The sequence below is a fragment of the Pollicipes pollicipes genome, unplaced genomic scaffold (genome assembly GCF_011947565.3).
Source record: "Pollicipes pollicipes isolate AB1234 unplaced genomic scaffold, Ppol_2.1 Scaffold_1600;HRSCAF=1878_pilon_pilon_pilon, whole genome shotgun sequence".
NCBI classification, from domain to species: domain Eukaryota; kingdom Metazoa; phylum Arthropoda; class Thecostraca; order Pollicipedomorpha; family Pollicipedidae; genus Pollicipes; species Pollicipes pollicipes.
In genome coordinates, this window is record NW_023595962.1 from 4522654 (window position 1) to 4550154 (window position 27501).

Here is a 27501-nt window from a genome sequence, read left to right on the forward strand (position 1 = left end):
TCCTTATCCAAACGTGCAAGCCCCAAACACTACAGAAAGCGAGCCGCGCGCGGTACGCCATCCGGGTCTAGAGCATAGCTGCCGATCACCACACTCACGCCGACTTCCCCATCCCCATCCCCTGACTTCCTCCTCCTCCTCGCACCTCGCTTTCCATCGTCGATGTCACCTAGGTCGGACACGAGAGCCTGAGCCGGAACCCCGGTCGGACACGAGAGCCTCAGGGTAAATTGCGATCGACAGGTGCCCATCCAGAGCACCCAAAGTTCCGCTCTCTTAATTTCCGCGTTGGAAAAATCAGAAACCCGTTTTCCGAGCTGAAGAATCAAAAACAGACATTCCAATAGAGTCGGGAGTTTCACGTCAACTCAGAGGAGTACGCGGCACGGGCTCTCGAACATTCGCAGTTACATGTTACCGTGTTGTAAACAGGTTACATAGATCTCATCCCCTGGCTGATTTATTCATTACTCGCGTGTGTTAACCGGGCCGTGTGGTGATGGTCCTTCCAATATATCTTATTGACACGACATATCTGTGGAGATCATCGTGTGTCAGAGCCGGAACCTGACCCTGGTCATCCAATCAAATCCTTTCGCTTCCCGCCATCCCAGTCGCAGGACAAGCCGGCATTTCGCAAAGCCGCTGTCTCTCGATGGACGGTAACGTCACCAGAGCTTGGCTGGGGACGACAGACAGGCGACAGCTGGGGACGAGTGCGGCCCAACGTCAGTCCACGACCCAGGCGAGCCGTGTTACATAATCGGCAGGATCGGGGAGAAAGAGCGGGTGGAGGTGGAGGTTGGAGGGGGTGGGGGGGTCAGGCACACAGCTGGGCAGGGCCGACATAGGCTTCACCAGCGGACTGACCGGCTGAGACACTGGCACATGGCACGCCGGAAGGCGAGGATGGAAACAGGAATGTACGCGGACTGACACGGGCGACATCGAACGGAATGAGACACTGACAGGCTGAGAGAACATGCGGGCAAGGTGGAGGCGGAGGCGGGGAGGCAAGCAGCGAGCGAGGTGTGCATTGAGAACTGTGGCGTGTCTGGCACGCGATACACCATACCCCGTTCGTAAACGCGAGACTTCAGGCAAAGAGTGGATCTTAAAATGCCGCACATCTAGGGTTATCGATTTGCATTCTTTTCTCAGGGTTCTTCCCTTGTTGATGATAAGCTTCAGCTCCGGATATTTTTGGCTGGAATATCACAAACGTGGGGAAAAGTTTACCATCACAAATGGCATACCTCCGCTGGAAAATATTGGCCAGCCATGGCCAATGTACTGCTCAAATTAATTGTTTTACACAAAACAATAAAAACTTAAAGTTTCTGCTCGTCATGCTCATGTCGGCCAAATCCGTGGAGAAACAAAAGTTTAGGGAGCTTAGCTCGTCGGGCCGTCGCCCCCCCCCCCCCCCCCCTCCCTATCACTTACAAAAGCGACACTCCTGCGTGCGTATCATTCACATCTAGCACCGAAGGCGCTCTCCTCTAAGTTGCCTGGACCGCAGGGAAGGCCGGAACTGGGCGTGTCCACGCCCTCACACCCTTACGACCAAAGCTCTCGACGTGTGGGTGCGGGTGGAGGTCCGATGGGTGCGGGTGGGGGTCCGATGGGTGCGGGCGGGGGTCTGATGGGTGCGGGTGGGGGTCCAATTCGCTTTCGTGGCGCGCATCAAACAAACAAACAAAGCGCGACAAACATGTCGATCGGTTGTTGCCAATACATCCAACTGAGACCTCGCGGCAGCCTGACGTCCGAGTGTTGCCAATACATCCAACTGAGACCTCGCGGCAGCCTGACGTCCGAGTGCTGCCAATACATCCAACTGAGACCTCGCGGCAGCCTGACGTCCGAGTGCTGCCAATACATCCAACTGAGACCTCGCGGCAGCCTGACGTCCGAGTGTTGCCAATACATCCAACTGAGGCCTCGCGGCAGCCTGACGTCCGAGTGTTGCCAATACATCCAACTGAGACCTCGCGGCAGCCTGACGTCCGAGTGTTGCCAATACATCCAATTGAGACCTCGCGGCAGCCTGACGTCCAAGTGTTGCCAATACATCCAACTGAGGCCTCGCGGCAGCCTGACGTCCGAACGCAGTCGTTCCGGGCGCACCACTGTCGATTTCCGACAGCGATCCAATCGTGCTCTTCTGCGGAGCACACCTCGTTCCGCGCGGAAATTGAGTTTCAGCGTGGAAATTCGATTATCCTCGAGGTGATCAGTGGGGCGAACGCACATAGCCGGACAGCGCTTGACTCTGCAATGACACGTTGGCGTTGCTCGGCGGCCATTGTACGCTTGAAAGTCGCTGCTCAAAACAGGAGTGTGAAACTCTGCAAAAAAGAGGCAGGCCGACCACCTTTCAGAGAAACATGTCCGCATGTACCGCCGTTGGGCGCTTTGTCAGCTTTCACTCACGAACGCTGTGGGGTCGTCTGCTTGTACGACCACGCCAAACATGTGCACAACAAGTCCGTCGTTCGAAACATCTCTCTTGATTGGTTTACGAGCGCATGTGACGGCGTGGCAGCCATCAGGAGCGCCGCTGTACCAGGAACACCAGACAACCACCATGAGCACCAGGCAGCCACCAGGAGCGCAGCCTTTGGTGCCGGCCGCAGCGGCCGCGGGTCCGCCGGTCAGGACCAAAGCCACAGCCTGCCGCCACAACACGGACTCTGGCTAGGCTTCGGTCGGGCTCGCCACCTGCGTCCGCCACAAACAGACGCGCCTATTGAGGCGCCCGGGCAGTGTCAGCACGCCTCTCAATGGACCGGAGGCCGACTGGCGAGCCGACTCTCCAATGCCGGTTTGTTTCAAAGCCAGCCGCGCTAACAACGCCCCACTGGCGACAGAATAGCAGCATGCCACACGTGACACTGGTTAGTTTTCTAGCGAGACAAACCAGTGAAGCTCATTTGGAACGGTGTTCGATAGAGCGGCGCAATAAGCTCTGCAGCCACGTTCGCATGAGTTACCATGGAGCACGCCAAATGCGCGTCGAACGCGGCAGACACCAGAGCCCGGGTGATATGGCGGATGGCCGAAAGTGGAACGACTTTTCGGCTGTGTATGTTAACATGAGACATTTGAAGGAAGGTGCGTCTTTACATGACAGCACGTGGTGACGGTAGGTGTCGCCCGAGTCGCGCCAAGAGAAAACGTCCATCAAACCTGTCACACAAAGAAACACGAGAGCCAGGCCAGTGACATTGCATCACGTGTCACCAAAGCCACACGGACACATCGTAAGGCCCGCTCGCACCACCGAACAGCAGTCAGTAGTCACCAAACAAATCACTGACCGAACAGTCACCAGCACCCATTCGTAACGAATCGCTGTGCTAATGGCCGTCAAGCCTGGCCTCTTGGCCCGCGGCGTCAAGAGCCTATTTCGCGGACCGTCACGGTGCGACCAAAAAGGTGGCACGTGCGGGGTTTGAACTCGAGCCTTCTAATCACCGCCCCTCTCCACCTGCCGAGCCCTGAACCGCTCCGGTCCCCAGCGCATCCATGCAGCAACGTGCCAGCGGTGCCGGCATCGGACTCTGCCCAGATATTACGGCTAAACAAACTGAGACCGGCTGGGGCCTCGCTCTGGGTAAATGATGGGCCCGGGGGGGGGGGGGGGGGGGAGCCGAGGGATCGACAACACAACGACTCCCAAAAGGGGCGAGGCTTAACGGACTAAGCTCACTTCATTTCGACAGACCGCATTTCTATCGTTTGTTTCATATCATTCGTCAAATAGTACTTCCCATACAATACGCTGTTTTGGCGGAATGGTTATCACGCACAGAACACTACGCTCAAGGAAGGGACGCGCACTACAATGTTTGATTCTCCCTTCAACTTGAATAATATGCCAGCAAACTACAAATATTGTGAGTCCCAAACCGGCACCGGGGTTCGAATGAACATTGGGAGGAGCAGGACCTTCCAAAAAATAACCGAAACAAAACCCCTGGCGCACGGTCTCGGATGCTGTCCCATGTGCCACATCGCCCCGCTAATGGCTGACTGATGGCTAGTGTGGCTCACGGCTAATGGTTGCAGTATTGGAGGCAACTCCGCCCCCCCCCCCCCCCCCCAGCAAAGGTTTGAGCGACCCGATTAAGGACCTCATTGATGACCCCATTGAGGACCCCATTGCGGGGTTGATCATCGGACGGCCGCTGACATCAGCAGCCCCTTCACTCTTTCGTGAGGTTCATGTCGCTGACGTCAGATGACGGCATCACGTCCGGTGCGTGGCAGCAGAGATTTACTGGTTTGTTCGCCTGCTGATACCGTATCATATCAGAGTATCCGGCAAACAACACACAGATCACATGAACGACCCCACTACACAGAGGCTGAGCAGCTAAAATCTGCGATTAGCGCACCTGAACTGGCACAAAAAAGCATGGCCGCGCGCTCCAACAGCTATTCTTTGCGTGTCATGAGCACAGCTCGTGGCCCGTTAGCGACTTTGCCCGGCACGCGTGACGCGGCAGAGCAACCCCACATGGCACGCGTGAAGTGGCAGAGCAACCCCACACGGCACGCGTGAAGCGGCAGAGCAACCCCACACGGCACGCGTGACGCGGCAGAGCAACCCCACACGGCACGCGTGAAGTGCCAGAGCAACCCCACACGGCACGCGTGAAGCGGCAGAGCAACCCCACACGGCACGCGTGAAGTGGCAGAGCAACCCCACACGGCACGCGTGAAGCGGCAGAGCAACCCCACACGGCACGCGTGACGCGGCAGAGCAACCCCACACGGCACGCGTGAAGTGGCAGAGCAACCCCACACGGCACGCGTGAAGCGGCAGAGCAACCCCACACGGCACGCGTGACGCGGCAGAGCAACCCCACACGGCACGCGTGAAGTGGCAGGGCAACCCCACACGGCACGCGTGACGCGGCAGAGCAACCCCATGCTGAAAGCGTGGAGCGGCAGAGCAACCCCATACGCCTACAGACGTCGCCACCCATGTGCGGAGTTCCACGTTCTTTTAATCAATAGCGTTTCCAGTTATCACCCTTGCCAATTCGCCACCCGCATACTGCATGATCCTGTTTTGGTACACAGCGTGCCGACCCAGCCACCGGCTCTACGTCTACAGTTCTGGACGACCCGAGAACGAGAGCGAGGGAACGAGAGAGTAAGGCAGAGAGAGTAGGAGAGAGTACGAGAGAGTAGGAGAGAGAGAGAGAGAGAGAGAGAGAGAGAGAGAGAGAGAGAGAGAGAGAGAGAGAGAGAGAGAGAGACGAGAGAGAGAGAGAGAGAGAGAGAGAGAGAGAGAGATACGAGAGAGAGAGAGAGAGAGAGAGAGAGAGAGAGAGAGAGAGAGAGAGAGACAGAGAGAGAGAGATAGAGAGAGAGAAGAGAGAGACAGAGAGAGACAGAGAGAGAGAGAGAGAGAAGAGACAAGAGAGAGAGAGAGAGACAGAGAGAGAGACAGAGAGAGAGAGAGAGAGAGAGAGAGAGAGACAGAGACAGAGACAGAGAGAGAGAGAGAGAGAGAGAGAGAGAAGAGAGAGAGACAGAGAGAGACAGAGAGAGAGAGACAGAGACAGAGACAGACAGAGACAGAGCAAGACAGAGCAGAAACAGGACAGAGACAGAGACAGAGACAGAGACAGAGACAGAGACAGAGACAGAGACATAGACAGAGACGAGACAGAGACAGAGACAGAGCAAGCAGAGACAGAGACAGAGACAGAGACAGAGACAGAGACAGAGACAAGACAGATACAGAGACAGGACAAGCCAGAGACAGAGAAGAGACAGAGACAGAGACAAGACAGAGACAGAGACGAGACATAAGACAGAGCATGATAACATAGCATAAGACAGAGACAGAGACAAGACATATACAGAGACAGATACAGAGAAGAGACAAGACAGAGACGAGAACAGAGAGAGAGAGAGAAGAGAGAAGAGAGAGAGAGAGAGAGGAGAAGAGGAGAATAGAGCGAGAGAGAGAGAGAGAGAGAGATAGCGGAGAGAGAGAGAGAGCGAGAGAGAGAGAGAGAGAGAGAGAGAGAGAGCGGCAGAGTCGCACACGCCGCAGCATACGGGACAGCATTCCGACTCATCTGATGCTGAGCTCCGGGGAAAGGGGCGGGGCTGGCGCGGAACAGAGCTCTCGGCCGAACTATGATGCTAACAGCTTTGCAGTTCTAATAATAATACTAATGATGACTGAGCTCAGCGTCCCGCCAGCTGCCATGGCCCTTTTGAGGCGGGATGCCCTAGTTAGTTGCCATGCCGAGTGGCGCAGTAGTGGCGTGGCCAGGATTCGAACCCAGGACCCACAGGTCCGCCGCCGAGCACCCCAACCACTTTACCCCACCTTCCCAGCCTCGCAGCTGCACGATGGTCAAGCCGTTACATCGTATGAAAAAGTTATTTCATGAAATATCACTGGCGAATAAAGAACAAAGACCACGTGAAATATCAGCCTTCGTACACCACATACACCTGCGCAGTCAAACCTGGCGTACACCACATACACCTGCGCAGTCACACCTGGTGTACACCACATACACCTGCGCAGTCACACCTGGCGTACACCACATACACCTGCGCAGTCACGCCTGGCGTACACCACATACATCTGCGCAGTCACACCTGGCGTACACCACATACACCTGCGCAGTCACACCTGGTGTACACCAGATACACCTACGCAGTCACACCTGGTGTACACCACATACACCTGCGCAGTCACACCTGGTGTACACCACATACATCTGCGCAGTCACACCTGGTGTACACCACATACACCTGCGCAGTCACACCTGGTGTACACCACATACGCCTGCGCAGTCACACCTGGTGTACACCACGTACACCTGCGCAGTCACACCTGGCGTACACCACATACACCTGCGCAGTCACACCTGGTGTACACCACATACACCTGCGCGGTCACACCTGGCGTACACCACATACACCTGCGCAGTCACACCTGGTGTACACCACATGCACCTGCGCAGTCACACCTGGTGTACGGTAAAAAACGAAACCTGCGCCCAGGACTTGACACGGAGCTACATGAGTTTCAGCAGACCAAAACCCTCCCGGCTGAACCCCCCAGGCTGGAGGAATAGGCTTGATTGAGCCCGCGTCCCAGCACATCCCGCGGTATCAATTCCCACCAGTTTGTCTCTCCGGTCTCTACAGTTTTCAGTTCTGCAACGACTTTTCCTGTCGCCCCCCACCCCTTCCTTCGTCCTTCTGTCCTTAGTTCTTATCATTTCGTCTTTTTTTTCTTTTTTTTCGTCTTTCGTCATTTCCCACGAACTTCCTTCATCTTTCATCATTCGTGCATCGTCCCTCTGCCGCCGCCGCACAGCGGTCAGCGGTCCCCGCCGGGACCGGCCACCTCGGCAACAGCAGACCGTTTACAGCGGTGGCGCGGTGGCCGCCGGACGTAATTACGGGGCAGGAGCGCCGCCGGGCGGCGGGCAGAAGCGCCGCCCAAGCCGCTGGGCAGGAGCGTCGCTCAAGCCGCTGGGCAGGAGCGCCGCCCAAGCCGCTGGGCGGTGCGCCCGCTGGCTCTAGAACTTCCCACGCACGCGCCCGGCAGTACACGGCTTCTTTATCCAGCGGGGCTGCCACCACAGGCGAGGCCAGGGGTGCCACGAGGTGGGGAGCGGGCCATGGCTAGGGACAGTTAGTGGGTCACGCCACGAGTCTTGTTGTGAGAGAAGACTCATGTCACGGCTCACGGCTAGTGATGGTTGGTGCGTGCGAGCGACAATACGAGGTCCGAGTAGCGGCCCATATCTATGATCTCCTTTCACCCCCAACTGGTTACGCGTCTCTCATCGGCGCCGACTTCCCCGAGACCATGGCATTCATGCAGCGTGCGAACCACAAGTGTTCCAACCCCTCGCTGGCATGAATCCAATACAGGCAAGGCCGCATAGTTCATTTCTAAGCAGGGACTGACCGTTACTTCGAGACCCACCGCATCGGCCGACACGAAGGGGGTAACAGATAAAACTTCCACGTGGAATACGGATCTCACAGCAAAATAGCTGCCCTCCGTCCATCTCAGCGAAGTCGTTTACGTCCACCTACGCATCCCGCCGGCCGGCTCTACTCACCACGTGCACGCTGGCGGGGTCGCGCAGCCACTGCACGTACATCTCCTCCACGTAGCTGGACGAGGTGCCGTTGATGAAGGGCTCGGCGGCGGCGGCGCTGGTGGCGGCCGGCGGTGGCGGCGCGCTCTTCCAGCGCAGCGCCGCCAGCGACGGCGTCGCAGTCCGGCCCGGCCGCAGCCGCGTCAGCAGCGACGGCACCCGATGCATGGCGGCGTGCCCCTGCCGGACGGCATCGGGTGGTCAGCGCCCGGTGACGGCACCGGATGATCAGCGCCCGGTGACGGCATCGAGTGATTAGCGCCCGGTGACGGCATCGGGTGGTCAGCGCCCGGTGACGGCATCGGGTGGTCAGCGCCCGGTGACGGCGGCGGCGGCTTGCCATTCCGCGGGGAGGATGTGGGATGCTGTTGTTATTCGGCGTAAGGCCGGGCTCAATAATGCACTCGCCAGCCCAGGCCACTTGACGCGGCGATGAAAGGGGCTCAAGAATGTGGCACACGCTGGTGCCCTGCTGTTTGGCGATGCTGGGGGTTAAGCTGGGAGGGGCATGTGAAATGTAGCTTGTGGTGCGAGGAAGCTGTTTGAAATGGTGCTCAGGTAAATATGGGAGTTGTGCTGAATGTGTGCCGAGGGGCAATAGGCCCGTCACAACATTCTGCAACAGAGCAAAAAGGCTGCGAGCAAGCCCTTTAATAGGCTTTGTTCCTCATTTAGCACAAATCCAATATGTGTTTCTTTCTTGTACCAAAATCATATTGAATCGATTGTAAAGACGAGTTCAACATTGTCAGCATTAGATGATAAAGGCACCCATAGCACACATAATGTTACATAAAAGGTACGTACTAACGGATAAGTGTACACAGCTATGTGCATAAAACGTGTGGCTAACATGATTACTGGACATAGAGCACAGACGTGGCCAGTTCAGTAACGCAGAATGCAAGGGTAGAATCCCACGTTCACCACATGATCCCTCACCTTCGCAGAGTTGAACAGAAAACCGGATGTCCCGTACCAGCTCAAAAACAGCTGTTCAGTGGGCGAGAGTTACGATAAGCAGCGACCGGGGCAACACCCACACGCACCGGAACACCGCGGAGTACTGGTGGCGCAACGCCTCCTCTTTCTGGCAACAACTGAGCTACATCTGTCCCATATGCGCAATGTTTAGCGAAAATGTTCTTACATCGTGAAGAAGAAATTCATTAAGTTGTATCGGGTTTAGATAAAAAAATCTTCTTTTTGCAATATAAAACTCAACACTAACGATATAAAAACACCAAAAACACTAAGTGATATCAAAAATTGTACCTTACAAATGACAGGAGCCTTTCATTATTGTCTACAAAAACGGCTTTCATATTTCAATTGTGCCGCTGTGCACCCTAATCCACAGTAACAACAACGTTTGGTTGCCCGTCTTTTCGTTGTGCATTCTGTGACCGCGTTGTTATAGGTATAGGGGTGTCATAAGCACAAACATGCGATATATTTATTATGTGTGCCAAATTAAGCAGTATGGTTAAAACAATGAACTATATTGGAGCCATAATTAACCGCCACCACCAATATTGTCCAAGTTCGGGAGCTGTACGTAATCGGTACAAGGGTAAACATTGATGTAAGTTGGTGTGTGTGCCCTTGCCCTACCATTCTGCAAAGAGTCCATCCACTGCAGCAGATGCTTATTATAAATTTGGGCTAAACTTGGTTCTGGTTTCCAGCAAATTCAGGCAGAGTCAAATTGAGCTTATTTTTCAAATTAATTTTGTGTTAAAAATGTGTTTTGAGTGTTTTTACCTGAACTTACCTGGCAAAACTATTCCCTGAGACACTAAATCTTCATGAGTTGTGAAAATGGTGGCAATTATGCACCAAACTCTTAGCAGTTAGGCCTATATGTGCTGAAATGTATTGAAATATAATCAATACAAATGCACTGCACATACCTACACTGAAATTCTTGCAGCAATTGAGATAACTGCTATGGCTGAAATATTAAGTGTAGTTTTGTAGTCTTTTTGTTCTAGTCAGGCCCTATCCTGCAGAATCTGCAGGACCCCGAATTCCTGACAGGTTGTAGTAAGGCTTTTTATATGTTTTCAGTTCTGGGTGGAGTGAAAATCAATTTTAGAACCAATTATTATTATGGTGAGGTATAGTTTAAGTGATGATGTTTATTAAAATGTTCATGAGAGTCAGGTTAGAATCAGGTTTATTAACCCAGTCATCATCAGCTAGTGGGGTCAGATGTACTTTAAGGCAGCAGGATATACATACCCAGCTGATATAGCATAACATGACAGCTGGGGGATATGTCAAACAGGTTATGTTTGGGGCATTCATGGAATCTTATGTATACTCATTATTATAACTCTCCTCTGACTATATCAATATTGTTCTTTACAGCAGGCTTGTAGCATTATTATAACTCTCCTCTGGCTATATAAATATTGTTCATTGCAAGTCTTGTAGCCTTACCAAACTCCCATTGGATGCAGCAGCATTCCAAAAAACAGGCAAATCCTTGTGTAATCTTCATTGTTTTTATCCTGACTGGGACAGTTATGCATTCATTAGCAACTATTTATAGATATTGGCATATATTCATATATATTAGATTTTGCCAGTAACTATAATGTTGGCAATATTTATTTATTAGTAAAATATTTTCAGTCAATTGTATGTGTGCCTGTGCATAAGAAACAGCTCAGCCCACTGCTTGGCACCCTGTGCCTGAGTGTGGGAGTTGTATGGAACAAGGCTGGAGAGGCACTAGAGTTGCCAGGGGCTGCAGACACATGCAGTGTACCTGGATCACTGCCATCCTGCTCTGGAGCTAGGCAATAATGAAAATGTCTCCTCACAGAACAGTCTCATGGTTATCCTTACCATTGTGGATAGGCTTAGAAGGCAGGAAAGGATGTGTCCAATCCAACCCACATGCTTTAACTGATAGCAGTTCTCAAAAATTTGAAACCTGAACTGGCCAGATGTTTATGCTTCAAATACGTATAATTTTTCAGTGGTCATTCATCATGCCATGTTGTTGGTCATTAGGCACATGTCATGCCATTGGTCATTTTGTCATGCCATTGGTAATTGTGTCATGGTCTTTGGTCAGTTTAGCTCTGCACGCTTCTTTCCTGTGGACTGATTAGTGGGTTGATACCTATAGCTGCTGGATGGAACTCTAGTATCTGTTCCTAACCTAACCTAACCTAACCTCTAACCTAACCTAAACCTCTTTTCTGTGGACTGATCAAGGGGTGAATACCCATAGCTGCTGGATGGCACCCTAGCTTCTGTTCCCAACCTGACCTAACCTAACCTCTAACCTAACCTAAACCTCTTTCCTGTGGACTGATCAAGGGGTGAATACTGATAGCTGCTGGATGGAACCCTAACATCTGTTCCCAACCTGACCTAACCTAACCTCTAACCTAACCTAAACCTCTTTCTTGTGGACTGATCAGTGGGTGAATACCCATCACTGCTGGATGGATCTCTAGCATCTGTTCCCAAAAACATCTTCCTGGCTTCATATCACTTATACTAGTATGGGATATTGAAGTACCCAATTGTGTGTTGGAACAATCATGCCAGAGGAGCTGTATTGCCAAGCAATACAGGTCCTCCAAGCAATACACTGGCATGCCTGTTACTATCAGCCTTTCAAGCATACCTTGAAGACCTGTTTAGAAAGCACATATCTAACAGCTACCACATGTGCCCTTTGGGCACTGGCCAGTCACCTTGGTCTTTCTGCTCTAGCATCTTGCACAGCAGCAGCCATGAACAGCTCAATGTGTGACTTGCTGACACCACCTGCTGTTGTGTTCTGTGATCTGCTGGCACCACCTGCTGATGTGCTGTGTGACCTGGTGGTGCCACCTGCTGATGTGCTATGTGACCTGCTGGTGCCACTTGCTGATGTGCTGTGTGATGTGGTACCACCTGCTGACGTGCTGTGTCACCTGCTGGTGTCACCTGCTGATGTGCCACATGACCTGCTGGCACAGCGGCGGCCATGAACAGCGCGATGGTGGACGTGCTATGTGACCTGCTGGGCAGCGAGGAGGACCGCGAGGCGGCGCGCCTGCTGGGAGTCAGCGAGGCGCTCCTCGAGCCGCTGCTGCGCGACCCCAGGCTCCCCGAGGAGGATGACGAGGACGAGGACACGCCAGCAGGGTCGCTCGCGGAGGATGAGGTGGGCGGGGCTCTCACCGGCTGTGGCTGGCAGGGAATGTGGGGCCTCTTGGCAAGGGCCCTTTGCAGTGGACATGGGGCTGCTGAGACAGTGGTGGCGGTTACTCAGTGTGGCAATTTATATGGGCATTATGACGGTTTTTAGAACTCCTAATCTTTGTGATTGATGTCAAAGCTGAAAATTGAGGTGGGAGCTGTGACTTACGCCACTTTGTCTGGAGATCATTGCGGGTTGATGGAGACTAATTTCAGGTGGTTTTGTTCAAGGTAAGGTTCATATTGCCACATTCTTTGGTATCTTTGATGCTGTTTTTGTGTGTTTTAAATTCATGTTTGCTGTTCGCCTATTTACATTGTCATATGTCACCCAAATTTATCGTCTGATAGAGTTTGGTAGCGTTGCCCACTACCCGTTTTCAGTGTAGGCATGTCATATGATGCATGAAACTGTTTTTCGAGACCTTGTACTGTTGATCGTGAGCCTTGCAGAGCCATCTGTTAACTCTTTAAAGCCATGTCAACCCTCCGAAGCTATAGTTTAACTTGTTAAAGGTATGTGGTAGGTGGCATTACCTCGTGGCGATAAATTCGGTGTGATTTAGTTTATGTTGTCTCCTGTTGATGCCCCAGGATTCTGGAGGTCAGCCATCTCCGTCATCAGAGGCTCCCAGGTCATCTCAAGAATCTGAGCTGGCCATGTTGTACCGGTTGCTGGATCCAACTCATGTGACACAGCCGACCCCACCGTCACGACCATCAGAATCATCACACTCATCACAGCCATCAGAATCATCACACTCACCACAGCCATCACAGTCGTCAAAACCATCCGAGGACGCCCGACCACCCGGACGCCCCGGGCCCTCCCATGCGCCCCACCCGTCTTTGGCTGGCTCACTCCCATCACCCCTACCGCGTCAACGGCCCCGGCCGTCCGGCGCTGTCGACTCGCCCCAGCGAGCTCAACAGCGCGACTCAGCCGGCACTGCGGCGCTGCTGACTCGGCGGACTCGGCCTCCACGGAACCTGACCTTTCGACACTGGGTCGAGCCCGGCCAGAGGGCGAAAATGGGCCTGAAGCGCCCCTGGCGCGAGGATGGCGGAACCTCTGAGCCCGACGCCAGGGGCAAACCCTCCAGGAAGTGAGTGATGACGAGGAGGGCCGCGACCGTGGCGTCAGATGACGTCACTGGCATCGCTGGTATGACGTCACCAGCGTCGCCCTGCTCCGCGGCGGCGCGGCCGCCCGTCTCTTCACCAACCGTTGCATGACGCCGTCCAATTAGTAACACTGGTCGCAAAATTCGTGTTCCACCCCTTCCACGGGTATTCCTCCAGTTCAGGGCAATGAAGTGGCCGCACTGATATACGATCTGTTTAAAAACCTGGAGATAGCATAACGCGTTAAGCATCGATGCTTATTTGGGGGAGGGAATGGCAAAATGGTGACAAACCGATCACAAGGGCTTTACGCGCCTTTACGTGACGCTGTGGCGCTGAATTTGGCCGTCACTCAGCACGGCCCGCGCCCCGTGCGTGCCGTCACCGCTGGCGGCGCGTGCTCCGCAGACCGCGGCCTTACGACCGGTTCTTCTTCCGCAACATGCTGACGGATTTGAGCGAGCTCGATTTCTGGCACCAGTTCCACGTCTCCAAGACGACGGTGCAGGTGGGTGGCGGCCGCGCTGGGCGGCGGCGCTGACGTCACGTCGCGGTGGGGTGTTCAGGAGCGGGACTGCGAGAATGTGTGAGAACCCCGTGTCGCGCTGCGCCGCGTGACTGTTGACGTGCATCGTGTTGCATCCTGGGGGCCTGTCCAGTTGCGTCCTGCTTTAGTTTTGGTGTCTGTTGAGTTGCATCTTCATGCAGCTCTGGTACCTTCAACCTGCGCCCTGCGGTTCCTCTTCATGTAGCTCTGGTACCTTCAACCTGCGCTCTGTGGTTCCTCTTCATGTAGCTCTGGTACCTTCAACCTGCGCCCTGTGGTTCCTCTTCATGTAGCTCTGGTATCTTCAACCTGCGCCCTGTGGTTCCTCTTGCGCTTGTTGAGTTGCCCTCGAATGTTTCTCCTGTACCTTGTTGAGATGTACTCCTCTATTTTATCGTGACCGTGTAGTTGCAGCCTGCTACGTCTCGGGTACGGGATGTCCCATGTCCCGCTGATGCTCCTCGTTCTGCCTTGTCTGACTCCTTGTCCTGTCTTCGGGCAGCCGTGTGTTATCCCCGGTTGCACGTGTCGTACCTCCGTGGACCCGTCGTGTTGGATATCCGTCACACTGTTGTGTATCTAGCACATTGCTGTCTCTCGCACGTGGCTGTGTCTCTGCTACACTGCCGTATCCAGGATACGTTGTTGTTGTATCTGGTGCGTGGCTTATCTCCTCTGCGTGCTGTAGATATCCGGTAAGTGGTTGCTTGAACAGCACACCGTTGCAGTATTTCCGTGATGTCTTTGTCTCTCAGTCGCATTACTGTGTCTCTGGTGCACGCCTGGCGCCGAATTCTTTCGACGCTGACCCGTGTTCTATCTTTGCTGACCTGCATCGTATGGCATGCTACCGCTGTCGTATGTTCGCTGATTGTGTTGTATTTTCGACGCTCATGTCGAATCTCGTTGAGCCGTGGCGTATTTCTGGCGACCCGTGTCGCATCCCCAGTGACCCATGTCGTATCTCCGGTGACCCGTGTCACATCGCTGGTGCCCCGTGTCGTATCTCCGGTGACCCGTGTCGTATCTTCAGTGACCCGTGTCGTAGCGCTGGTGGCCCGAGTTGTATCTCCAGTAGCCCGTGTCGTATCTTCGGTGACCTGACCACCCTCTTGCGAGCAGAAGCTGTGGACGGACCTGGCGCTGCACTACAACGGCGCCCTGAGCGGCAAACACAGCTCTCGACCTGCCCGACCGCTGCTCTCGGTACGCTCGAGGTCGCCGACCCCCCCCCCCCCCCCCCCTCTCCCTCTGCCTCGTTTCGCTCAGTGCGGCCTGGCTCGCGCGGCCACGGTCCGTGTCGGCGGCGGCGCTGGCTGTGGAGCGGCGTGGTGCGATCGCACGGCGTAGGTATGTGCGGAGTGCTCGGCACCGCCGGGTGGTGAGCAACACTGACACCGCGCGAGGCGGTCCCGAGGTCCTGGCGTTTCGGTGCCGCCCGGCCGGGCAGCGCCGCGCCTCGATGGGAGGGCCTCGGAGCGAGTGGAGCGGCGTGTCGGACGGCGGTGACGGAGCCGTGTTTGGCTGCCGGCGAGGGGACGCCCCATCTCAGCCGAAAGCGCACCGTCTTGTGGCCCCGAACTGATGATACTGAGCCCGAACTGCGGCCCTGATCTGAGATGATGATGGCTGAAGTGCTGATGCTCGTCAGCGACTTGGCTGTTTGCGCGAGCGACGGCTCGAGGATAGGCCAGCTTCTGACAGCCATACAACACTAACCCACGCGATTAACTACTGGCACTATGATGTCGCGACACTGCGTCGCTGTCGTGACGTTGGCCGATGTCGCGCGGCCGCAGGTGACCATGATGTCGCTGGTGATGATGCCGCAGGTGACCATGATGTCGCTGGTGATGATGCCGCAGGTGATCATGATGTCGCTGTGGCTGCTGAACTCGAAGGAGTTTTTCCGAGCGGCGGCGCAGCGGTTTGACGTGCCTGTCAGCGGCCTGTTCGAGGCCTTCGGCCACTTCTGCTCCATGGTGGTGGCGTGCTATGGACCGCTCATCGCGTGGCCAGACCGGACCGAGGTGGGTGGACCTTGACGTCACTATGACGTGACCGTGACGTTGCCATGCTGCGTGATGTCGCTGTGTTGTTTGTGGTGCTGTGCGCCGTGACGTCACAGTGACGTCGTTTTTGAGACACGGTGCTGCTGTGGAGTAGTGTTGACATGCTGTTGTGTCAGAATGATCGATGGAACGTTGGAAGACATGTGATGACCTCAGTGCCTGCGTGCTCTTTGCCCAGTGATGTCTTAAGTTATCTCTCTCTCCAGATGGGAGCCATTTTCAGTCTGTACCATGCTGCAATAGACCCTCTCTCTCTCTCTCCTCTCTCTCTCTCTCTCTCTCTCTCCTCTCTCTCAGCTCCTCTCTCTCTCTCTCTCTCTCTCTCTCTCTCTCTCTCTCTCTCCTCTCTCTCTCTCTCTCTCTCTCTCTCTCTCTCTCTATCTCTCATCTCTCTCTCTTCGCTCTCCGCTCTCGCTCTCGCTCTCGCTCTCGCTCTCGCTCTCGCTCTCGCTCTCGCTCCTCGCCTCTCGCTCTCGCTCTCGCTACTCGCTCTCGCTCTCGCTCTCGCTCTCGCTCTCGCTCTCGCTCTCGCTCTCGCTCTCGCTCTCGCTCTCGCTCTCGCTCTCGCTCTCGCTCTCGCTCTCGCTCTCGCTCTCGCTCTCGATCTCGCTCTCGCTCTCGCTCTCTCTCTCTCTCTCTACTCTCTCTCTCTCTCTCTCTCTCTCTCTCTCCTCTCTCCCTCTCTCTCCCTCTCTCTCTCTCTCTCTCTCTCCTCTCTCTCCTCTCTCTTTCTCTCTCTCTCTCGCCTGTCTGTCTGTCTGTCTGTCTGTATTTGGGTCACCTGCACAGACAGGGATTATGCGTATCAGTTTCAGTCAAACACAGACGGTGTATTCGACCGGAGCGCCGTCCTTTGGTCAGATGCCGCCAGTGCCGCCGACTCAGGGGCCCGATGCGCTCAGATCTCATCACTGTGCACTGCGATTTTAAGTGACCAGTGCAGCTCTCTGTGTTCAGATCCCATCAGTGCAGCTCTCTGTGTCCAGATCACACCAGTGTAGCCCTCTGTGTCCAGATTCCACCAGCGCAGCCCTCTGTGTCCAGATCACACCAGTGCAGCCCTCTGTATCCAGATCACACCAGTGTAGCCCTCTGTGTCCAGATCACACCAGTGCAGCCCTCTGTATCCAGATCACACCAGTGTAGCCCTCTGTGTCCAGATTCCACCAGCGCAGCCCTCTGTGTCCAGATCCCACCAGTGCAGCCCTCTGTATCCAGATCACACCAGTGCAGCCCTCTGTGTCCAGATCCCACCAGTGCAGCCCTCTGTATCCAGATCCCACCAGCGCAGCCCTCTGTGTCCAGATCCCACCAGTGCAGCCCTCTGTATCCAGATCCCACCAGCGCAGCCCTCTGTGTCCAGATCCCACCAGTGCAGCCCTCTGTTTCCAGATCCCACCAGCTGCAGCCCTCTGTATCCAGATCCCACCAGCGCAGCCCTCTGTGTCCAGATCCCATCAGTGCAGCCCTCTGTGTCCAGATCCCACCAGTGCAACCCTCTGTGTCCAGATCCCATCAGTGCAGCCCTCTGTATCCAGATCCCACCAGCGCAGCCCTCTGTATCCAGATCCCACCAGCGCAGCCCTCTGTGTCCAGATCCCATCAGTGCAGCCCTCTGTGTCCAGATCCCACCAGTGCAACCCTCTGTGTCCAGATCCCACCAGTGCAGCCCTCTGTGTCCAGATCCCACCAGCGCAGCCCTCTGTGTCCAGATCCCATCAGCGCAGCCGCCCTGAGCGGCGCCTGCCGGCCGGAGCCGCTCGGCTCAGCTGACTGGTGTGAGCTGCCGTCGCCAGATGGCGACGGTGCGGGCCGGGTTCCGCCAGCTGACCGGGGTGCCCGCCGTTCTGGGAGCCCTGAGCGTCACCCGCGTGCGCATGTTCCCGTCCAGCGAGGACCGCGAGCGGTACAGGTGAGCGAGCTGTCCCGGCGCCGGCGCCTGCCCTGCGGCGGCCGACGGCGCGCTGTTCTGCTCTGTGTCCGGAGGGGATACTCTGTCGGGACCTTCTGCTCCTAAACCTGACCTGACCTGACCTATTTACCTTCTCGGCGTGGTTTTCTGTTCTTGTGTGAGGCTGCTGAAGGGCCAAATCGAGACTACTCTGGTCTGTAAGTTTGTGGGGGGTTTTTAGTGTAGCATCTTGTCCGGTTGTGATTGCCAGCTTGTGGAGACCAACCCCGGCGTTTGTTGTCCAGTTGTTTGTCCAGTTTGTCCAGCATCTTGTCCGGTTGTGATTGCCAGCTTGTGGAGACCAACCCCGGCGTTTGTTGTCCAGTTGTTTGTCCAGTTTGTCCAGCATCTTGTCCGGTTGTGATTGCCAGCTTGTGGAGACCAACCCCGGCGTTTGTTGTCCAGTTGTTTGTCCAGTGTGTCCAGCATCTTGTCCGGTTGTGATTGCCAGCTTGTGGAGACCAACCCCGGCGTTTGTTGTCCTTTCAGTTTTGCTGACATTTCCTGATTTCTTTTCAGTACTATAGCCTTCCAGTCTCTTCGAAATAGATTGCTATCGTTTTTCAGAATATGTAACCCAGTAAAAATTTTAATCACTCAAACTTGTCTTGTGCCTGTCTTATCCCATATCGTGTAGCTCGGTGCTGTCCGCTATTATCGCGTCATTCCCGTACAGGCATGTTTCCCGACTTCTCCCAGCCCATTTCCATATGGGATTGTTTTGATGTCGTTTCTGTGTGAGTGAAGAGCGTATTAGTGTTGTGTTAACCTGTGTCCAGCCAAAGCCTCACCGCCGCGCCGACCTTTTTCGTCTGATCGCGTTACTTTCAGTTTGTCATGGAGGAGGCTAACCCCAAAGGAGGCTAACCCCAGAGGAGACCAACCCCAGAGGAAACAAACCCCTAAGGAGACTGAGTCCAAAGGAGTCTGACCCCATGAAAGATAAGCCCCTATGGAGACAAATCCTAAGGAGACCCATTCCAGGGGAGACTAACTCCAAGGGAGGCTGACCCCAGTTGGTGTCTGGCCGCCGGGTTCGTCGCTCCTCAGGGGTCAGCCGCTGCCGTCCAGCCTGTCGCTGCTGTCTCCTGACCCTGCTCCGTCCCGCTGACCCAGCCCAGCCCCACTGACCCAGCCCCGTCCCGCCGACCCAGCCCCGCCCCACTGACCCAGGCCCATCCCCCCGGCTCCCTGCAGGGACCAGCTGGGCCACAGCAGCGTGGCCATGCTGGTGGTGTGTGACCACCAGCTGCGGTTCCGGGACGTGTTCGCCGCCTGCCCCGGCAGCTTCAGCAACACCGAGGTAAGTCGGGGCTGCTAGACTTGTCGGGAGTTGTTCTCAGGCTTGAGTCGCGGCCGCCAGACTTGTCCGGAGTTGTTCTCAGGCTTTGATGCGCATGTGCTGGCAGCGAAAGGTGTATGTGGCTGTTTACAGTCAGGCCCGCGCTTTAGGTGGGTGGGAGTCTCTGGCGCTGGCCTGTGGCGAAAGGTGTATGTTCGCGGCTGTTTACAGTCAGGCCTGCGCTTTAGGTGGGTGGGGGTCTCTGGCGCTGGCCTGTGGCGAAAGGTGTATGTTTGCGGCTGTTTACAGTCAGGCCCGCGCTTTAGGTGGGTGGGGGTCTCTGGCGCTGGCCTGTGGCGAAAGGTGTATGTTCGCGGCTGTGTACGGTCAGGCCCGCGCTTTAGGTGGGTGGGGGTCTCTGGCGTCAATCGTTTGCAGGGGGCATGGTGTGATGCTCCCACAAAACGGCGCAGATATGTCCGGTGAAATGGCGCCGGCCGCCAGTGCCTTCAAACGATGCATGGTTGTGGAGCAGTGAGGATCGTCAAGTGCGGTTGCCGACTGGGGGCGCCTCCTTTGTGTGGCGAGCAGGTCGGCAGCTGGGCGGCCGGATAACCAAGGAGTAGTCTGAGGCCTTAAAGGGAGCGCTCCACACTTGGTGGGTTTCGAACTAAGATAGCTATCTTGAAGATCATTCGGTACAGTTCACAGCCCTGCGCTTATTAAGACCTAAACCACTCTAGTTTCTGAGCTACAGGCCCGCGAAGATGGGAGGGCTTTTTCAGGTATTTCAAGATCATATTTCCATTCATGACGTCATAATAGCGTCATTTGAATACCACCATTCCATAAGCCATGCGGCGATCTAGGCCAAGAAAAATAGTATTGTTAAGCCGTTCAAATCTGGTGTTCGTAAGTACGATCACCAGTTTAACGGCCGTGAATTGGCTTTGAATCAATGTTATGCCTGGTGCGACGACGTTATCAAACAATGACGTATGGAGGAGCATATTTACTGAACAGAGAAATTGTGTTGTCTAGAGTAGTCTCTTCTACTTAGAAGCATACCAACAGTGAAAAATGAGCTGGTTTCATCATATCTGAAGCTTGCTTTAATATGTTTCAACATGAACATTTCCTTCAAGACTCGGCGATGGCAGTCTTTCGTCGTTCTAAAGTGATGTCCGATGACTAGCTGAAGTTCCGTCATGAGGTGGCAGGCGAAGTACTCTGAAGGCCAAAACATTCAAACGTTATAATTTTCACTGCCTTAGGGGGAACGCGAGCTCCACCCGCCACCGCCACGCCCACCCTCATGGCGGTATCTGCCCTCCCCCTACCAGGTGTTGCTGAGTACGCCCCTGTACAGCCATCTCCAGGACGCCGCCGAGCGCGCCACCTTGCTGCCGGACCGGACGGTGCTGATTGGCCACGGCGGCTTGCCGCTGACAAGCTGGCTGATGCGGCCGTACGGCGGTGGCGAGACGCTGACCGCCGCGCAGGAGCGGCTCCAGGACGGCCTCCGGCGGGGCAGCCGGGTCAGACGGGGACCGACTCGCTTTGCCCCTGAAAAACACTGCCTCGGGCAGGACGACGGCGACGCTGGGGAGAGATGCGTGCCGTTAATGGCCTTTAAATTTAACATGGCGCCTATGCTTTTGCATGGAAACAGTAGACAAAGATACTGGCCTTGGCTGAGCGCTTGAAGACGGAGTGGTGCCGGGGTCGAGTGCCTGGCTGGCGATCGCGATGTTGTCGGTTCGAAGCTTCGCTCTGGCTGTTTTTTGTTTTTGTACGTTGGGCGTGAGCGACGGCTAAATTGGTGGCGTCTCTGCTGACGGCTGCCTCCTTCCCTCCGGCCGGTGTCAGCTGGTGAACCAGGCTCTGGGTTACCTCCACTGACGGCTGCCTCCCTCCCTCCGGCCGGTGTCAGCTGGCGGACCAGGCTCTGGGTTACCTCCGCTGCCGGTTTGCGCGGCTCGGCTGCGGCAATGTCAAGCGTGTGGACCGCGTCAGCCAAATGTTCCTGTGCTGCTGCCTGCTGCACAACCTGGAGCTGCAGCTGGAGGGGGACCAGGCGATGGGGTGAGAGGCGGGGGAGCAGTCGGAGAGGCGCACGACACAGGCTCGGGCCGCCGTGGGTCACTGCAGAGGATTTGGGTGAGGCGGAACAGCTAAGCAACAGGATGAGCGATGCCGGGAAGGGAAGATGAAGGGACGTGGCTTGGACGACGTGGCACGTGGCGTGAAGGGACGCAGATGAAGGGACGTGGCTGGCAAAACACCACGCGCAGCGGGGCAGGCGCAGTCCTTGCGCGACACACTGTAGGCACCGTAGTCTTTGCGCGCCACATTGTAGGTACCGACAGTGTGTCTGTAGGTACCGACAGTGGTAATAGTCCCGTTCCTTGTAGAAGAAATAGGAGAATGCAGATATAGATGTATCAATGTTTCGGCAACACGTCTTTATCGAATCGAATAACGGAAGTAAATTTGCCGTTTTTCTGGTGTACCTCCAATATTTGATTCTAATTGGTATATTTATGAGTCGTCAAAAATCTCACCAATTTACCTCTGCGATTTGTTTCGATAAAAGCACGGTGCCGAAATATTAACGCACCTATATTTCCATTCTCCCGGTGTTTCTACGGCTCGGCTATTACCGCTATAACGACTTACTTGACCCGCCGCAAGCGTGCATCCAGACACAGGTTTACACACAGCGGGGAACTGAGCTGAAAATACTATTATGCTGCGACAAAGTTGGTGTAGAAAGGTAGTCTTTCAACCAGGTGGTTGGCACTGAGTGGTAGCTTTAGCGGAGAGATGTGGGTGGACCGCAGAACATACGGCAGAGCACACAGCGCACTGTCGTGGCAGGTGAAGACGGAAGGCGGAGGCAGAAGAGCCGTTTTCCAGGTCTTGGACTGAAACAGTTGGTACTGAATGTCATGGGTCAGGTGCATTTCACGTTGCACGTGGGATGGTGTGGGCAGATTGACCAGGGATTGGATTGGAGATTGGGATATCAGCTTTCTGTCATTGAGTGGTTGATATTTTCACATGGTGGAGGTTTCGAAACGAATGTCAGTTACTACGAAGCCAGTTACTTGCGCTGACTATGAAGGTATCATTTATTTCGTATTCATCTCCAGGCATTTGCGAGCGTCCCTTTAACCTCATTGGAAGATGACCCACACTGTTGCCACCTACCGGCGTCGCTTACAACCTGAGATTCTTTGCACACGGCGCTGGCAGCGGCCGCAGTGGGGGGGGGGGGGGGGCGCCTGGTCTCGGCCGCGTGCCCTGTCAGCCTGCAGTGCCACCCCGCCCCCCGCCGGAGGTCCGGCGTCTGGCGAGCGTGCCGCCGTGTGGACGCGGTCTGCAGCTCCGTCCCTGCCGTCAGGGGCCTGGTGGAGGTGGAGGAGCCGGAGGGCCTGCAGGAGGCCGTGCAGTGGACTCCGCATGACGAGGACACTGGCCGCCGGGAGCAGCTGGCCGCCGACATGCTTGAGCCGTTGGTGTGACGTCACGTCCGCTGGTGTAATGTCACGCCAGCGGATGTGACGGCGTTTCGAGGTTTGCACTGGCCTGAGCCGTTGGTGTGACGTCACGTCCGCTGGTGTGACGTCACGCCAGCGGATGTGACGGCGTTTCGAGGTTGGCACTGGCGTCGAGTCGAGCCGCGCTGAGGACTGCCGTGGCGCTGTGGCGCGTGCTGGCGGCGGGGGTGTGATGTGCAGACTCGATGTGAACTGTTCTGCCGGTAGCCGGGACGGAGCTTTCGCCGTTTTCCAGTCTTGACCTGACCTGTATCTTGACGTGGTCTTGACCTGACCTGTATATTGACGTGGTCTTGACCTGACCTGTATCTTGACGTGGTCTTGACCTGACCTGTATCGTGACGTGGTCTGTTCTACTGTCCGAGAGTAAAAAGGCCCAGTGCTATGTTGACTAATGGCTCTCAGGCCTTTTTGTCTTTCGATGACGGCTTGTTATGTGTACCGCCATGTTCTATCATGTTTGGTCTTGACCCGTCCCATCTTGTTATGTGTACCGCCATGTTCTGTCATGTTTGGTCTTGACCCGTCCCATCTTGTTATGTGTACCGCCATGTTCTATCATGTTTGGTCTTGACCCGTCCCATCTTGTTATGTGTACCGCCATGTTCTATCATGTTTGGTCTTGACCCGTCCCATCTTGTTATGTGTACCGCCATGTTCTATCATGTTTGGTCTTGACCCGTCCCATCTTGTTATGTGTACCGCCATGTTCTATCATGTTTGGTCTTGGCCCGTCCCATCTTGTTATGTGTACCGCCATGTTCTATCATGTTTGGTCTTGACCCGTCCCATCTTGCTCCGTGCATACGATCTGTGCCCTGTCCTGCCCTCCTCTGCCCCTGCCCTGCCCTGCCCTGCCCTGCCCTGCCTGCCCTGCCCTGCCCTGCCCTGCCCTGCCCTGCCCTGCCCTGTCGGTGACGGCACGCCTCACGCCCGTCTGGAACTGTTCGCCTCTGGAGTGACTCCTGTGAACTAGCCTGCCCAAGCGGGCCACACCGCCGCCTCGTGTTCTCAGTCGGACCGAATCTGGGTGGCATTCTGGACGCCATGAATATCTGCTGTGAACACATGTAACATGTTACACGAGAGGAACAAGTACAAATACAGAGGATGGGAGAGCGGTGGTTTGGTAAGCGTGGAGTTTGATATGCGAACGCAAGCGTTTTCGACGGGCCGGAAGACGCATTATGTGCCGGTTCGCCGGGGTTTGGTCGGCGCTGGAGTGAAGGCTCTCGATGAGGGGACGCGGTGGGATGGCGGGCTGATGTGGCGCGCGCTGGCTAGCTACAGTTGCTAGCTAGCACACTTCGTCTGGGCACTGACTGAACGACTGACTGGGCACTGTTCAGTCACTGACTGGACGACGAGTTGGCGGGATCTGACGAGCGCGTCTCCCCCCCCCCCCCCCCATCCCCATCCCACCCCACATTTGAATTTGGATGCTACGCCAATCGCGTTTGGTGTTGTTTGGAGAGAATAGACCTTAAGTGGCCTCCCATTCTAAAAAAGAAACGAGCCGCTGGTGCCTGCCTTGCCTACGTATGGACTTGTTGGGTTAGCTGTCAGGTTGGCTGTTAGCGCCCCGGCGGCGCTGACCGGGTTTGGTACAGTGGACCAGTATGGACTAGTTAGGTTAGATGTCAGGTCGGCTGTTAGCACCCCGGCTGCCCCGGTTTGGTACAGTGGATCAGTTATGCAGTGGTGCAGGGTCATCATGAGGACTCTGCTCGTTAGCTCCATGTTGCTGTTTCCAGGCGCCAAGTGCTCCACGCCAGGTCCGGTGAGGCAGCTTGCGTCGCCGCCTGCCTCGACTGTCCAATAGTTGCGTCACAAGTCCGGAGAGGCAGCTTGCGTCGCCGCCCGCCTCGACTGTCCAATAGTTGCGTACAGTCCGGAGAGGCGGGCCGGAGAGGCACTTGCGTCGCCGCACCCAGCTTGCGTCACAGTCCGGAGAGCTGCTGCCCTCCTCGACTGTCCAATAGTTGCGTCACAAGTCCGGAGAGGCAGCTTGCGTCGCCGCCGCCTCGACTGTCCAATAGTTGCGTCACAGTCACGGAGAGGCAGCTTGCGTCGCGGACCGACTGTCCATAGTTGCGTCACAATCCGGAGAGCAGCTTGCGTCGCCGCCTGCCTCGACTGTCCAATAGTTGCGTCACAAGTCCGGAGAGGCAGCTTGCGTCGCCGCCCGCCTCGACTGTCCAATAGTTGCGTCACAAGTCCGGAGAGGCAGCTTGCGTCGCCGCCCGCCTCGACTGTCCAATAGTTGCGTCACAAGTCCGGAGAGGCAGCTTGCGTCGCCGCCCGCCTCGACTGTCCAATAGTTGCGTCACAAGTCCGGAGAGGCAGCTTGCGTCGCCGCCCGCCTCGACTGTCCAATAGTTGCGTCACAAGTCCGGAGAGGCAGCTTGCGTCGCCGCCCGCCTCGACTGTCCAATAGTTGCGTCACAAGTCCGGAGAGGCAGCTTGCGTCGCCGCCTGCCTCGACTGTCCAATAGTTGCGTCACAAGTCCGGAGAGGCAGCTTGCGTCGCCGCCCGCCTCGACTGTCCAATAGTTGCGCCACTCGCTCAGCGTGTGTTCGGTCTGAAATGAACGTGAGCAAAATATTTGGAAGTGAAAAGGATATGTTGTCTTCTCAACGCTGCCTATGGTGTCCGGTCTCCAGTCTTCATCCGGAGACTCATTTGCAGATGGTTGGGGAGACAGCACAACAAGATGAAACAAATTCTTCAGAACGATCTTCTTGCGCGTCCCAGCTATCCTTGCGGAGAGACTGAGAAGCTTTGCTGGAATCGATCAAGCAATTCTCACAGGCAGTGCAATGCAATCAGACGCAACGCACAAGCGTAATCCTCGCACTCACCAACATGCGCTCCAACATCGACACCAGACACCGCGCACATGCCGCCGTCGGATTCCCTTCAATATGTACGCACTTGTCTTTGGTCGAAAAGGATAATTTGAGAAGTTCGTGCGGTGTCGAGGCGAATGTTGTTTCCGCACACCGGGCCCCGCTTAGCTCCTTGGTTTCCGCTTGAAGACGGCGTGGACTTCCCGCTGGCTTGTGTTTGTGCCGGCGTGGACTGCCCACTGGCTTGTGTTTGATGTAAATGGGTCACCTCGCGTCATATCGATCAGGTTCCTCCTTCATCCTCTATGATTTCGAGACGATTTACTGGGCATTAAGATCCGTGCAGAAGATCACAACAGTGGGCAAAGCATTTTCTGCAGCGCTGTAAAAAATTCAGAGGCAGCCGTCAATGACCTTCAACTGAAATGTAAAAAGAGTGGAGAAGATTGTTAGTTACAAAAGACAAATTTTCTGACGTAGTCCATCGCTAATCAATGGGATAAAGGACGAGCGAGTGGGTCCGATGGCAGCGCTGAACTGACTGAGGGGCAATGGACGAGCGAGTGGGTCCGATGGCAGTGCTAAACTGACTGAGGGGCAATGGACGAGCGAGCGGGTCCGATGGCAGTGCTAAACCGACTGAGGAGTGAAGGAAGAGCGAGCGGGTCCGATGACAGTGCTAAACAGATTGAGGGGTAAAGGAAGAGCGAGCGGGTCCGATGATAGTGCTAAACAGACTGAGGAGTAAAGGACGAGCGAGCGGGTCCGATGGCAGTGCTAAGCAGACTGAGGGGTAAAGGACGAGCGAGCGGGTTCGATGGCAGTGCTAAACAGACTGAGGGGTAAAGGAAGAGCGAGCGGGTCCGATGATAGTGCTAAACAGACTGAGGAGTAAAGGACGAGCGAGCGGGTCCGATGGCAGTGCTAAGCAGACTGAGGGGTAAAGGACGAGCGAGCGGGTTCGATGGCAGTGCTAAACAGACTGAGGGGTAAAGGAAGAGCGAGCGGGTCCGATGGCAGTGCCAAACCGACTGAGGAGTAAAGGACGAGCGAGTGAGTCCTATGGTACCTCCGACTGAGGACGAGCGGGCGGGTCCGATGGCAGTGCTAAACAGACTGAGGAGTAAAGAACGAGCGGGCGGGTCCGATGGCAGTACTACCCCAACTGAGGTCTCGGCTAACCATCGGTAGCGCAGCTGCCGCCGGTTGGAGCTGGGGACCGCAGCTGCCGCCGGTTGGAGCTGGGGACCACAGCTGCCGCCGGTTGGAGCTGGGGACCGCAGCTGCCGCCGGTTGGAGCGTCAGGTCATTGGGCTGGTAACCAGGATGCAACGACGATTAGTGTGGATAGTGGATTCTAAGAGTTGTTCCCTCATGGAAAGAGACTGGGATTTCGCGGTGTGTTCCACCGGCACATCGATGCCAAGACGGTAGCCGGGCCAGTGTCGGCTTGTCGCGGTGAGCATGAGTAAGCCGCCCTGCCGGGGTGTGCTTAGATATTTGTCGGCATCGTGACCTGCTCGTTGAAAAGGTGTCTGAGGCAATATATCGTGTCTCCCGTGCAGCTTTCGAAACAGCGCTGGCATGCAATTTCATGACCGATGTCCTCCCGGGTACAGCAACCCGCCAGACTCCTTTGACAGGCATGGCAAGTCTTCCTGGAGTTCTTGCAGAGCGAGATTTCCAGTGCCGAGCCTACCAACGGTCTTCAGAGTGGCCGGCCGTCTTTCAGGCTCGGTT

At 55.6% G+C, this 27501-nt stretch overlaps 2 protein-coding genes across 5 annotated transcripts in view; one reads left to right on the forward strand and one right to left on the reverse strand.

Moving 5' to 3' along the window:
* Window positions 1–9243, reverse strand: part of LOC119103343 (2-oxoglutarate dehydrogenase, mitochondrial) — a 49731-nt gene extending 40488 nt beyond the window's left edge. The window contains exons 1-2 of the mRNA XM_037226884.1: window positions 9105–9243; window positions 8124–8342 (exon numbers count right to left, since the gene is read on the reverse strand). Coding sequence (XP_037082779.1) covers window positions 8124–8330 — 207 coding nt within the window. The 5' untranslated portion in view covers window positions 8331–8342; window positions 9105–9243. The remainder of the gene's footprint in view (window positions 1–8123; window positions 8343–9104) is intronic.
* Window positions 9244–9537: 294 nt separating this feature from the next.
* Window positions 9538–24032, forward strand: LOC119090100 (putative nuclease HARBI1). Of its 4 annotated transcripts, none has more exons than XM_037212897.1 (11): window positions 9538–9747; window positions 12149–12336; window positions 12966–13477; window positions 13905–14004; window positions 15166–15249; window positions 15843–16073; window positions 17912–18027; window positions 19264–19369; window positions 20692–20886; window positions 21282–21433; window positions 22755–24032. In XM_037212897.1, the coding sequence occupies exons 2-11, from the start codon at window positions 12157–12159 to the stop codon at window positions 22873–22875; spliced, it is 1797 nt and encodes a 598-aa protein (XP_037068792.1). In that variant the 5' UTR covers window positions 9538–9747; window positions 12149–12156; the 3' UTR covers window positions 22876–24032. The 4 variants fall into 4 exon arrangements, with proteins under 4 accessions (XP_037068792.1, XP_037068805.1, XP_037068813.1 ...); XM_037212910.1 differs by having other exon boundaries at window positions 15909–16073; XM_037212918.1 differs by having other exon boundaries at window positions 12201–12336.
* The last annotated feature ends 3469 nt before the right edge of the window (window positions 24033–27501 follow it).